General features: G+C 52.4%; 2 protein-coding genes and 1 long non-coding RNA gene across 11 annotated transcripts in view; 1 reads left to right on the forward strand and 2 right to left on the reverse strand.

Moving 5' to 3' along the window:
* The window catches only part of LOC135306246 (protein ecdysoneless homolog), a 101,857-nt gene extending 97,405 nt beyond the window's left edge, over positions 1–4,452 (reverse strand). For 7 of the 8 annotated variants that reach the window (XR_010367058.1, XR_010367057.1, XR_010367056.1 and 4 more), the window contains exons 1-3: positions 3,659–4,452; positions 3,114–3,231; positions 2,681–2,768 (exon numbers count right to left, since the gene is read on the reverse strand). The gene's annotated coding sequence lies outside the window, so the exon portion shown is untranslated. Of the gene's footprint in view, positions 1–2,679; positions 2,769–3,113; positions 3,232–3,658 lie in introns of all 8 variants that reach the window. The other variant, XR_010367053.1, reaches the window with a different exon arrangement.
* On the forward strand, positions 4,445–7,678 carry LOC135306238 (C-type lectin domain family 2 member D11-like). The gene is made up of 5 exons (XM_064429861.1): positions 4,445–5,050; positions 5,430–5,528; positions 5,631–5,806; positions 6,005–6,105; positions 6,193–7,678. The coding sequence occupies exons 1-5, from the start codon at positions 4,459–4,461 to the stop codon at positions 6,305–6,307; spliced, it is 1,083 nt and encodes a 360-aa protein (XP_064285931.1). The 5' UTR covers positions 4,445–4,458; the 3' UTR covers positions 6,308–7,678.
* An 821-nt stretch (positions 7,679–8,499) lies between these two features.
* Positions 8,500–13,078, reverse strand: LOC135306247 (uncharacterized). Of its 2 annotated transcripts, none has more exons than XR_010367060.1 (4): positions 12,432–13,078; positions 12,134–12,354; positions 10,267–11,632; positions 8,500–9,803 (listed from the first exon to the last, which is right to left on the reverse strand). It is a non-coding gene; the product is annotated as an uncharacterized LOC135306247 (long non-coding RNA). The 2 variants fall into 2 exon arrangements; XR_010367059.1 differs by having other exon boundaries at positions 8,500–9,806.
* Between the last annotated feature and the right edge of the window lie 362 nt (positions 13,079–13,440).

The raw sequence follows: 13,440 nt of genomic DNA on the forward strand, positions 1-13,440 counted from the left end.
CCTGGCCCTGCCCCTGCCCTGCTGCAGCAGCCCCTGCTGAGACAGCCCCTTGTCTCTAAAGGAGCTGCACCGAGGGACGGGGGAAGTGCTGCTGCAGTAAGATTGAGAGAATAAAATAAACAGAATTAAAACATGCCCCACCTGGTCTCCTCCACCTAGTTATATTAAACGAGCTGCATTGAGGCACTGTGGGGGCTGCATTGCTGGTTAAAAAAAGTCATGGGAATGGCTGGGATGAGTGAAGGGAATAAAATACAGAGAATATTAAAAAATATTCTAAAAATAGTGCATCAGTAAACATTCCCAAAGTGAAACAAAAAATAGCTGTGTGAGGATCTGTGAGTCATGCAGGAGAGCGGTGCAGTGGTTCCACCATTCACTGAGCAGCGCTCGATTAAAAGAGACCTCTGGGAGCACAGCCAACATGAACAGACTTTGGCATGGTATTATGTCAGAAAGATCCTTGAGATGCAGCCCTCAAAACAAAGGAGTTCAGGAAAGGTGGGCATGCTTCAAAACAGAGACCTTGAGGGCACAGGAGCAGACTGTCCCTGTGTGCCCAAAGAGGAGTCAGCGAGGCAAACACCCAGCCTGGATGGGCAACGAGGTTTTGAAGGAGCTTGGGATAAAAGGAGGATGTATCATCTGTGGAAGGAGGGTCAGGTCTCTCAGGAAGTATTTAAGGGGTTGCCAGGATATACAGGGAAAAAATCAGGGAGGCCAAAATTTTGTCTGAAATGAAATTGGCAACTTTTGTAAAGGATAATAAAAAACATTTTTACGAATATACTAATGGTAAAAGGAAGGGCAAGACCAACCAATGTTGATTATTAGATGTGGGAGGGAACTCAGTAACTGCAGATGAGGAGAAGGCAGAGGTGCTCAACACCTTCTTTGCCTCGGCCTTCAGTGGGAACACAGCTTGTCCTCAGGACAAGTGTCCTGCTGGGCTGGTGGATGGTGTCAGGGGGCAGAACGGGCCCCCTGAGATCCAGGAGGAGGCACTCAGAGAACTGCTGAGCTGCTTGGATGTTCATAAATCCGTGGGCCCAGATGGGATCCAGCCCAGGGGGATGAGGGAGCTGGCAGAGGAGATTCAGAAGCCGCTCCCCATCATTTCCCAACAGGCCTGGCTCACTGGGGAGGTTGCAGCTGGCTGGAAGCTGGCCAGTGTGACACCCATTGACAGCAAGGGTGGGAAGGAGGCTCCTGCTAATTACAGCCCAATTAGCCTGACTGTTGTGGTTCGTGTTTGTTCCATTAAGTTATTTCTAAATGGTTCATTCACTCTGTTATCCCTCGACGTTCCCAGGTTGATTTGTCCATAAGTTGTACCCTCCCTTAAAGCTGTCCCTCAAGGTACTCCCCTCCCTTTGTTCCAGTCCCTTCCCTGCCTGTCTTCAAGGCCACCCTGCCCCTTGTTCCTGAATGTTCCCTGCCACTCACCCCTGGGCCAATCCCTGATGGAAACACCCACCTGGATCTCCCCTGATCCACGATGCCCCATTGGCCCATGTGAACTTTCCCTCTCCTCCCCCTACCCCGACTGGCCCCAGGGTGTTGCTGTGATCCCCTCACTCCTCCCCTGAGCATTCCCTGTTTTCAGCTGTTTGTATCCACCCCTGACTTGTATCTGAACAAAACCCCTCCCAATCCAGGCCGAGGGGCTCCTTTTGTCCTGCTCCCTCCCCCTGGGACAAGCTTTCCCCATGGAACCTCAAGACAAAGAGCTCCTCCTTCGCCTGGTGCCTGCCGTGGCAGTGACAGCGTGCACTGCAGAGCTGGCAGCTCTTTGGGGCCAGCTGTGGGCACAGCCCAGGCCCCAGCTGCTCCCACCCCTGTTGTGGCTGCCGGAGTGCACAGAGCCAGCCGGGTTCTGACAGGCAGAGACCACGATCCCAGCAGTGAGAATCCCTGTTTTAACTGCAACGAGTTTATCAAATACATCTTGTTTCCTTCACAACAACAACAATACCAGGTTTCTCTTCAACTAGAGAAGTGCTTCAGGAGAACCAGCATAACCTAACTGCTCCAGAGCATCCCAGGGATTTAAAAGCATTATTTCAGGGGCTACATTGACCTCTGCTGGTTCCTGATCCTGAGAAAAGCCCTGAGTGCAATGTTCTCAACTCCCTCACTCTGTTCCCTCAAACAAAGGAAATATGGGCCTGACACTCCAGGTGCACACTTGCAATCAATTTTGGTGTCGTATGCCATCCCTTTTAAGAATCTTGGAGTAGGGGAAAAAATAATTAAACCATTTTTTGCTAATGACCAAATTAATGATCTCCATTTTAATCCATTGCCATTAGCAACCATCCATATCCAGGGGAAGGTGTCTGCTCATTATTTCACCTGTGCCAGAAAAAGCTTGTGTCCTTACAGAGACAGCAACACTCCAGCCCTGAGCATTCCCTGCTCTGAGGGCAGCAAATCCTCTGCCCTAAACACTCCACAGTACGGTGAAAAAGAAAACAATCCAAATGGTTCTAGTACAGCTAGAAAGTTCTGTTGGATACAGGAGTGCTCCTGAAGGGAGCAACAGCAAGGGACAGACAGCACTCTGGATGTTCAGAGGCAGTCAGACCACTTGGCTAGAGAGAGGTGCAAAAGAAAACTCCAGCTGCTACAGAAAAGGCCACTGTGGCCACCGTGCCAGCTGTACACAAGTTTTACTCACCCTGTTTTCACTGTTCTCAGGATTCAGCCACTTTGGGAGAAAATCAGCTGCTTCTATCAAGAGAAACTCTCCATCGTGGTCATCAATCCTGGCAAAGGAGAAATTGGAAATTTAGTAGGAAAAGACTTGCAGAGCACAACAACACAATTCTGAATCCATGTCTGCTGGCTTTTTTTAATATTCATAGACCCATAGAAAGGCGTTGGTTAGATGGGAACTTAGAGATCAACACCTGGTTCCAAGTCCCCTGCCACAGGCAGGCACACCTTCCACTAGCCCAGGCTGCTCCAAGCCCCATCCAACCTGCCCTTGGACACTTCCAATGGGTATGGGATAGGGAAACACCTCCAAGGATGGGCAATGTTAAAACAGGACCTCCAGAGCACAGGCACTGCCCCTTGGCAGCCCTCCCACACAAGCAGCTCAGCCTCACCTGGCTGCCAGCCCCGGGAACTCCCTGGTGATCTCCCGGAGCAGGTACACGATGAACCACTCATCCTCCACGTTATCCCCGAACGCGCTGGTGCCGCCCAAGTGCGCCGGGGTCTCGCCTGGACGGGGCACAGAGCGGAGAGGCGGCTCAGCAACGCCGTGCCCAGGAACAGATTGTCCACACGGGCTGCGGGTCTCCCTCGCCGGGGATATTCCAGACCCCGCTGACAGAATCTTGTGTCCTGTGCTCGGGGATGGCCCTGCTGCAGCAGGGAGGTGGCACCCGATGCCTCACGGGGTTAACCCGTGCTGCGACACCGAGAGCCTGGGAAGCCGCCGGGTGCCCCTCACACGGCCTCGGTTCCCCTCACACGCTCCCGTTCGAGCCCGCCGGGTGCCCCTCACACGCTCCCGTTCGAGCCCGCCGGGTCCCCCTCACACGCTCCCGGTTTCCCCTCAGACGCTCTCGGGTTCGAGTACGCCGTGTCCCCCTCACACGCCCGCACTTCCCCCTCACGCGCTCCCGGTTCGAGCCTGCTATGTCACCTTCACACGCCGTCGGTCCCGGATCCCCCTCACACGCTCCCGGTTCCCCTCACAGGCTCCCGGTTCTCCCTCACACGCTCCCGGTTCCCGGCTGCCGGGTTCCCCTCGCAGTCCCCCCGCTCCGGGCGCTCCTCCCGCCGTGCCTCCCGGCCCGCTCCCGGCTCCCCGCGGCGCGGCACGGAGCGCAGGCGGAGCGGCTGCCGCTGCCACACGCAGGCGGCAGGAGCGGGGCGAAGGCACCGGGAACAGCTGAGCGCAGCGCCGCAGCAGCGCCTCGCCGCCCGGGCCCGCCGCCGCCGCCGCGAACAGGCGGTAGCGCACCGCGTCCTCGGGCAGCGCCGGCCGCCGCAGCGCCTCCATCGCGCCGGGGCCGCGCTCCGCCCCGGGGAGGAGCGGCGCGATGGCGGCGGCGGCGCTGCGCTCTCTGCCGGGAGCCGCTCCGTGCTCACGGGCAGGGACCAAAGCGGCTGTGCTGGCTGCGTTGGAATTTAGTCCGAACCTTTAAAAAAGCACTTCAACACGTTTTAAAGGCATTCTAAAACACGGTGCGTGAGGCTTCAGTAATCATAGACAAAGACCTTTCGGCAAGTGCCGGGGAAGTCCGCCCCGCCTCAGCGGGGGAGTGACAGTGGGGAAGTGAGGTCGCCCAAGGGCACCTGAGCCGCTGTGCCGCGGCGAGAGAAGCCGAGCATCGGAGAGTGGGAAAGCGCAGGCGGCAGCGAGGGGCGGCGGTGGGGGGAAAGCCGAGCTGCGACCCCCGCACGGGGCTCGGGATGAGGAGGGGAAGGCCGGCCTGGGCTATGCCGTTCCGACACCCACGGTTTGCGTTGCGCTCAGACGAGCGAAAGGGACGTGGGTTGAGATGCTGCAAACCGGGGCTGGCAGCGACGCGCGCCGCGAGGCACCAGAACGGTGAAGGATCGGATCCCGGAGAAGGCAGCGGGGAGCGCCGGGGAGAGGGGACCGCAGCGGGACCGGGGAGCAAAACGGCCGCGCCGCCGAGCCGGAAATGGCTGTGCTCCCGAAGGCTGATTGACCGATTCGGCCGAAAGGATCTGTCAGCACCCCTGATGCGTTGGGAGCAAGGTGCTGTTTCTTCATGTCAGGGAGATGCTGGCTGTGAGCTGGAGGAAAGTGAATTCTGCTCCATTCATGGAGATTTGAAGAAGCCCCAGCATCCCCAGGAGGGACCAGCAGCCGGGGTTCCACACTCGCCTGGGGCACAAGAAGCCACTTGGCATCAGCAGGGGGCTGCCACTTGTGAGCGAGCAGTGAGTGAAGATGTGGAGAATGGATTCTGCACCAGGGATGGGAGTGTGAGGAAACCCCTGGACCCCCAGGGCACATCAGCAACCAGCACTGAACACAAAAGGGACCTCAGAAGATTCCTGGGTGAGTGCAGGGCCACCCCTGGGGCCTCTAGGGAGGGGCCAGTGTCACCTGCCAAGGCCAGGGCTGGCAGGTGTGTGGCTGTTTCCCGAGGTCTGGAAGAGGCCTGGTGCTCTGCTGGGCCCCAGCAGTGGCTGGAAGCAGCAGCCCCAGCTGCCCCCAAGGCTGTGCAGTTCTCCTGCTGCAGCCCGTCCCCAGAGCTGTGTCCCTGGCTGTCCCCAGAGCTGTGTCCCTGCCTGTGGCCAGGCTCTTGGCTCTCTGGCTGCCAGCTGAGTGAGGGCCACACGGGCTGAGGGGTCCCTGCTGTGCTCCCTGGCCATGGGCTGAGCAGATTGCAGGGCCGGCTCTGCTTCTGGCAGCCAGCAGCTCTTTCCTGCTCCAGGTGAATGCTTCAGGAGCCATCCCGTGGGCACGGCGCTGCTGATTCTGCTGCTGCTGCTGCTGCTGCTGGCTTTGGGGGTGGCCTTGGCTGTGCTGGCAGGTAAGAGAGGGGCAGCAGCCTGGGCCCAGCCCCTCGGGGCAGAGCGGGCTCCCTGCTCCCTGCAGAGGGGAATCCTCACACCTTCTCCTCTTCCCCCTGCAGCAGCAGCACATGTTCCAGTGACACCTGCGACTTGGCAGTGCTGTCCCCATGGCTGGGTTGGCTGCAATGGGGTCTGCTACTACTTGTCAAGGGATCACAGCAGCTGGGAGCAGGCTGAGGAACGGTGCTCGGAGCTCGGGGCCTCCCTGGCCATTCTGAAGGATGAGGAGGAAATGGTGAGTGAGGGGCTCGGGCGGTGTGGGGTGGCTGAGGGCAGCCTGGGGGTGCTCCTGGGCCGGGCTCGGTGCTCGTGGGGCCGGGGCTGCAGCCCTGGGCCGGGGCCTTGCAGGGAAGGAGCCCCGGCGGGCGGGGGCAGCCCCGGGCACGGGTCCCCCCGAGGGCCGGGGCAGCTCCCACTCCTCTCTCCTGGGCAGGGTTTGCTCTTCCGCCTCCGCGGGAACGGCGATTACTGGCTCGGGCTGCGCAGACGGGGCGAGCGCCTGCACTGGGGGGACGGCAGCAGCTACAGCTCCCGGTGAGTGCCGGGGAGCCGGGCAGGGCCTGGGGCACAGGGCACAAGGTGTTCCCCTGGCAGCCAGCCTGCCTCTGCTCCTCCCTGCAGGGTTCCTGTCCTCGGCAATTCCGACTGTGTGTACCTGGCTGAGGAGAGATTCAGGAGTGAGTTCTGCTCAAACGAGCGGCCGTATGTCTGCAGCAGGGCCCAGGCTCCCCTGTAACTGGGGCTGCAGAAAGGACCTTCTCCATGCTGGGCAGTGCCAGCTTCACCTCTCAGCCCAGCCCAGGGCTGTCCTTGCTCAGCTGCACCCTGTGCCTTGCCCTCGCTCTCAGGGTCACCTCAGTGCCTCTTCATCCATGCCCAGTGCCAGCGCTGGGCTGGGTGTGCAAAGGAAAAGGCTCTGCAATCCATCCTGCCTCTGATGCTGCCTGGAGTGAGTGCATCGCCCTCATTGCACAACAAGCTCCAATGGGAAATCCAAATCGCCCTGGGATCTTGGAAATCATCACAAAGTGGCCAGAATGTGACACTTTTCGACTGTCTTTGAAAGAGGAAGCGCAGCTGACACGTGCTGAGGAGGAATCCCACTTTTGGCATCAGGCACCTGACTGTGGAGAATAGTCTGCTGTCTGTCTGTCTGCTGTGAAGCATCTGACTGTGGGAGGAATCCCAGGCTGGAGCAGGACAAGGATTTGTCTCTGAGGAGGAAGCAGTGACATGACGTGACTGTAACCCCCATCCCCCTGTGCCGCTGTGTGGGGAGGAGGGAGGGAGGGCACTGGGGACAAAGTGAAGGCCAGGAAGGACAGAACAGTGTGGAGAAGGTGCATTTTTTAGATTTGGTGTACATCTCACTGGCTTGCTCTGATTTGTTTGATAATAAATTCATTTCAATTTAATGTCCCAGCTCTGGGCCTGTTCAGCCCATGATGGTGAGAGATCTCTGGCTGCCTCTGTTGAGAGCCCCGAGCCTTTCCTGCTGTGCTCTGTTGCCTGCCCAGGGGCAGCAGCAGAGGCACAGAGCAGTTTTGCTGCCCCGGGCCCCTGGCCTGGCCCGGCCCAGCCCAAGAATCGCTGCCATCATTCCCTGCACCAGGACCCGGCCCCACGGCGGCTGCGGGAGTTCCGAGTGGTCAAAACGGGAGCGAGGGAGAGGAGGCAGCTGGTGCCAGTGGCTGAAATGGCTTTGCTGCCAGCTGGCAGGGAGAAAGTGGAGCAAAGTGAAGGGGAGAGAAAGAGGGACAAGGCTGGAGCAATGGAAGGTGGCAGGGATGGCCACGGGGCAGGCGGGCATTTTGCTTTCCAGCTCAGTGGGAGGAAACCAAGAGCTGTCAAATCCATGGAGGAAAAGAGGGGAGAAATAGCAGGTGGTGGAAATCTCTGACAATTGGGATGATTTGATCTGCCTGAACTGCACAGGCCGACAGACTCCGAGCACCGCCAGCGTTGGGATGTGCCTGGCCCTGCCCCTGCCCTGCTGCAGCAGCCCCTGCTGAGATGGCCCCTTGTCTCTAAAGGAGCTGCACCGAGGGACGGGTGAGGTGCTGCTGCAGTAAGATTGAGAGAATAAAATAAACAGAATAAAAATGTGCACCACCACATCTCCTTCACTCACTAATACTAAAAGAGCTGCCCCAAGGCACTGTCTGGGTGGTGATGCTGATTAAAAAGAATTACAGGAATGGCAGCAAAATATGGTATAAAATGGTATAAAATATTCTAAAAAATATTGCACCATCAGTTCCCTCTGCCAAAGTGTCACAAATACAGCTGGATGAATGGATTGTCAGGGCAGTGAAGGGTGTAAGAACAGTGGGGATAGGCTGGAAGAAATATCAGGAATAGAATAGAGAGAATGGTGTAAAATGTTATAAAAGTACAGCACCAGCAGTGGTCTCTGCCCCACATCTAAAAGAGCTGCACCGAGGGACCATTGGGGCAGTGCTGGTTAAGAAGTGAGGCATGGGAAGTGTGAAGGGAATAAAATAGAATGGTAAAAGAAAAAATTATAACAGAACTGCACCAGGAATGGCCACTGACCTCTGCCACTAACAGAGCTGCACTGAGGGACAGCCACACGTTTCCCTTTCCACACGGAAATGCTGTGACTTGCCTTCTCCCTAACAACCATCAGTGGGACTTTCAAGGCCAGCAGGTACACTCAGATGTCCAGAATCAGCATTACAGTGGGAAAACTGGGGTTGGCATCAGCAGTGACCACCATCAGGAAGAGCACAGGAGCAGAAATAGAGATTTCCCAGCTCCCTCCCAGGGAGAGCAGCATCAGCACAGGGACAGAAAAGGCTGCTGTAACATCCTTTGCCACTGGTCCCTGTGCTCAGCTGTAGGCAGCATCCTTTAGCTAGTGCTCTTCAGTGTTTTTACCCATGGAAATACTGCACAGGGACACAGAAGATTTACCAGCATGTTAAAAAGAAGCTGAGAGACCAGGAAGGATGACATTTGGGATAGGGACAGAAGCAATTCACACATCATATGAGTTAAATATGGCTGCTGTGAGTATGCAGCATGGAGGAGAGCTAGATTAAATTAGAATATATTCCAAATCTATTTGGCCTTTTAACTGCAGGTAAGGTTAATAACCCTCAAGAATGAAAAAAAATCTGAAATCTGGTCTGACCTAATTTGTCTGCAGAGTTTGGAGGGCCTCTCTTGGGGGTATGTGGGGGTGGTCTGTAGGATTTGGAAGGGGGCCTAAAGTTTAGGGGTACCTCTGGGAGTCCTGCTCTTTTTCCTTCAGATTTTCCATCCTTTTTTTGCTCATGTTTTGCACCCTTTTCTCTTCACCTTTCTAGAGTTTTCCTGCTTATTAAATGCCACCTTTTCACCATTATGACATCTCCATTTTTTAACTCTTCCCCACCTTTTTCTGCTGTCCTTTTTTCCTGCCTTTTTTTTCCTGCCCTTTTTGCCACTTTTTTTTTCTCCATTTTTTACCTCTGCCACATTTTGCTGCCTTACTTCCCCTCCACTTTTTCCCCTGCCTTTTTTCCCTGTTTTTCCCCCCACACTTCTTTTCCACCATTTTTGCCACCCTTTTCCCCCATCATTATGCCACTTTTTCCCCCACCCTTTTTGGACATCTTTTTTTTTTCCCCATTTTTTTGCCGCTTTTTTTTTTCCAGCTCATTTTTTGCCCCTCAATATAAACCCCTCAAATTGATGGAATGAAATTGTATATACCAATTTAAACAAAAAAAAAAAAAACGGCACAACAGAGACTCCTCATTAATTTAAAGATGATGAAAATGGAAGGTTTGCTCTCATTTCATATCATTAAAATTGCAACAAAAAGGGTCTTCCCTGATCTGTTTCAGGAAGAAAAGGGGGATTCCCCATCCACTGATAGCCCTGAAATCATGGCCAAGGCAGGGTTTCTTTCAATTGATACCCTTAACATTGCAGGTGAATGGGGATTCCCTCAGCTTCAACACAGACAAGAAGGGAAAATCAACCAGTTAAACAACTTCAGAATAGAGGTCAATAGAAATCCACTGAAAGGGAACCACAGCACACCTGTCTTCCCTACTTAATTCCATCAGGCTTCCTTCACTAAAAACACTCTCACAATTAAAAGAGGAGATGCCTCGTGTGTTACCTCACAGCAGTGGAAGAGGCAGCATGGAAATGCTTCTTCTTCCCTGGCAAACTCTCCTGGGAGCACTTCCAGAGCCTTGGAGGGCTCCACTGTGAAGCTGCTGAAGAAATGGAAATAGTTGGGATGAGCACAGCCCCAGAGAAATCCCAGCCCCACTGATGGAAAAGTCAGATTATCCAAGCAGCAACATCAGCTGGAGTGTTTGCAAAAGAGCAGCTTTGTTCTGAACCTCAGCTTAGGAGTTCTCCTCATTCACTAAGGGAGTCCCTCCATCTGTTTGGACCTTTTGTACAGCACAGGTCACACAGCAGTTAAATGGGATCATGTTCTTCAACTCAATCATTTTTTTAAAGTTTATCTAAACTGGATCTAACTACTCATCAGTGAGAATTTTATGTGTTTTCAGTGTAAATTACCTTCCCTGGCCAAACACAAACCCTTCCCAAGGTTCAAGTACCTCTGTTTTCCACCAGTAACTGCTCATTATCCTTGCCTAAATTAAAACACCTCTGGTTTTTTTAACCCCATTTTTCCACCACAGATTTGTCTGAGTCTCTCACCTCTCAGCAGTCCAAATTCCTTGAAATTTGGCAAAACATTCTTTAGAACTTCCCAGCTCTTGTTGTCCATCTCTAATCCCTGTCCAACCTGCCAGTGCTCACCCTGAACTGCTGACAAAGTAAATGACACAACATCAGTGGAGGACAACTGATTAATTGCTGAATGAAAAAGAAATAAAGGGAAATCAAGAAGCTGATTTGGACCCAGCAGGACTGCAGTGCTGGTGTCTGTGTATCAACAATGTCTATGTATTTGATTTCAAATTTATCTTGTTAAAACTAAAGGTGTCATATTTAAAATAGATTTTTCATTCCACATGAAAGCAACGTGCTGCATGCCTTCAGGCACATTTCCACTGAAGGAAAACCCCAAACTGTTCAGCCTGGGCTCACACACAGCTACTGCTGGCATGACACCAACACTCAACAATAATGGAATTCATCCAGAAAATGAACAGTTCTGAAAATGCTTTCAGTCCAAGAACTGATAACACACTTAGGAAGTTATGCATACCTCCAAAAAAAAGCAGTAATCAAGTTGTATTTCTGTTTTTACTGAAATAAATTTTAAAAATCCTTCTGACCAATATTGACACATTTGATCCAATGACTCTTCAAATCCTTGTGCTTAATAAGGAACGGTCTCTTACAGAATTGTCAGAAGTTCTTACAATGCAGCATCCTGCTCTGGGGAAGGATTAAACGTCTGCCCAACATTTCACCAGCAGTCCCCAATCCCTGAGACTCTTCCTGCAAATCCCTGAAGGCAGCAGCATTTTCAGAACAAGAACTGCTTCCAGATATTGAACCCACTTAGCAACGGGTAAAAGGACATTTTAGAAATGTGGTAAAGTGGATCACGGATTGGGATAATGGAAGAGAGATTTTGGAATAAAAGAAAACCTCATTTGAGTCATTCATTCAACATCATTTTTCAGTTTTCTGAAATTGTGTCAGCCCTAGGAAAATCTCATTTCCATCCAAGACTGTGTCCAAACAGAAACCTTTTTCAGGTCAATTCACTCTGCTGAAGTGACAAATAATGAACAGAATGCTCCAAATTAAAACCTTTGGCCTCTTCTTCCACATCCAGCTCGTCTGTGTGTGCTTCATCTCCCCAGCAGCCAGGTCTTGTCCAAAGGCTCTCCCTGTGTGCTCAGCTGCCAGGGAGCTCTGTGTTCTCAGGTAAATTCACCCCCAGGCTCTGTAAAATGTTCGAGGTGGGTCCTGCCAGGCCAGCCTGGGCACTGTAGGACTCGAGCAGGTTTGCCACCAGGTTCATGTCCACATCCACGGGTGCCAGCTCAGCCTCAGCTCCACAATCAGGGCCAGCACTCTCAGATGTGGCTGCTCCAACAGAACTTGCCTGCAGCGAGTACAAAGAGAAAGGTTTATCAAAGTGCATGAGCAGATTTAAGAGAAAAAAGGCAAACCACAGGAGAAAAGAAACAACAATTCTGCAGCCAACAATTCCAGTACACTCCTGAGTCTTGACAGACAGGAATTCAGCCACCAAATGCTCACACCAGCTAAAAATCACTACTGTCCATTACCCAGATCAAGTTCCAAGAGAAGGAAAGAAAGTGTTGCCGAGTCCTGGCTCAGCCTCCCATGGGAGAAAACTACTACAGGAACTCACAAGTGAAGCTGCAGCTGCTTGCCCCACTACTGAAACCACGGAAATGGAACTAAGCCTTGGAAAAGATGGGCAAATTCAAGCTTAGGGAGGCTTTAGTTTGAAATCAAAGGTATCGTGGTGCAGGTCCACACAATGGGAAGGTTCTGATCCCATTACTCAGAATGGCCACTTGCAGCACCTTTCCTGCTTGGAAATGACTGCTGCAATCCGAGCTCAAGGCACACTCACCCCTCTCTTGTGGCTGGTGAAACTTTTGCCAACATTGGTCTGTGCCAGCTCACGGTCCATCTCCTTCATGTACGCCTTGAGACTGCCCACGAGCTCCTCAGGAGACACCTTCTGCTCCTGCCTTTGGTTCCCAGCATCCAGGGCTTCATCATCCTCATCTGAGAAACCAAACTCCTCCTCTTCATCCACATCATCAGAATCCAGCTCCTCCGAGTCTGCCCCTGGACATTATTTTGTGTCAGTACAGCAGCAAAGAAATCAGTGCAGGGATTTAGTTCAAATAAAGAAACAATCTCACCTAAAATTCTGTCCAGGGCTTTTGTAAAAGAATCCACGTCAAAGGTAACATGGGATTCATCAGATGACCTGAAACAGAAAAATATTGTTAAATAAGTAAAGCTTTTATGCTTGCATAAGGCTGACACAGGCACAAGCCATATTGGTTTCTCTCAGGCCAAGACTGAAGTTGGGACATTTGAACTTAAAAGTACTCAGAAGTTTGAAGCCTGTATGGATTAGACATGGAACACTGAGTGGAAGAATCCTTGGCATAAAAGAGAAAAATTCTGAAGACCACAAAATCAGAGTGAGTGCCAGAGAGCAGCTCAGCTGGCAGCACTTGGACCTGCACCAGTGTCAGAGTGGTCCCAGGCTGATTTACAGCAAGTACATGTTCACTGCCCTGGCTCTGCTTCAGGCCCTGCTCAGCACAGCACCTTCAAACTCTGATTCTCTGCATCCCAGAATCAACCCCAGGGCTGCAGCAGAGTGCAACATTCTACACCAGACCCACAAAAGTGCCACAAGCTGCAGCCAGTTTGCTTCTCCTTCAGCTTAAATTCCGTGGGGGTTTTTGGTTGTTTTTATTTTGTTTGTTTGTTTTTGTTTGTTTTTAAGTATCCTTAGAGATGCTACAAGTGAAAGAAGAGAACAGAAATAGGCTGGAGCACCTATTGGTACTGGCGCAGTAAATGGAACTTTACTCTTCCTCTTCTCCTTTTAAAAATATATGTGGATAACGTGAACTTTTTAACTCTGTGGTTTGGGACAAACACTCTTTCTTCCCTTCCTTTGGAAGAGATATGCAAGTCCTGAGGCCCTGGGCCAATGCTCCCTGCATTTTATTGATGTTTTTACAATTAAACAAGGGGCAGATGAGATTGACAAGGAAGACACAACTCAGGGTCCTTGGGCAGCAGCCTCCAAACTCTTTGGGTGATGCAGAGAGCAGTGGGTGTGAAGACTGCTTTGCAGTGCAAGATTAATGCATGATAACCTGCTCACTGACACCAAAGTCACTTCTCATC

This window comes from Passer domesticus, chromosome 8, assembly GCF_036417665.1.
Source record: "Passer domesticus isolate bPasDom1 chromosome 8, bPasDom1.hap1, whole genome shotgun sequence".
Lineage (NCBI taxonomy): Eukaryota > Metazoa > Chordata > Aves > Passeriformes > Passeridae > Passer > Passer domesticus.

Bases quoted from the DNA above. Each gene is read 5' to 3' on its own strand.
- LOC135306238 (XM_064429861.1), top strand. From the start codon at position 4,459: ATGCCGTTCCGACACCCACGGTTTGCGTTGCGCTCAGACGAGCGAAAG. The intron at 5,051-5,429 runs GTGAGTGCAGGG...TTCCTGCTCCAG, and splicing joins GGACCTCAGAAGATTCCTGG to GTGAATGCTTCAGGAGCCAT. The intron at 6,106-6,192 runs GTGAGTGCCGGG...TCCTCCCTGCAG, and splicing joins GGCAGCAGCTACAGCTCCCG to GGTTCCTGTCCTCGGCAATT.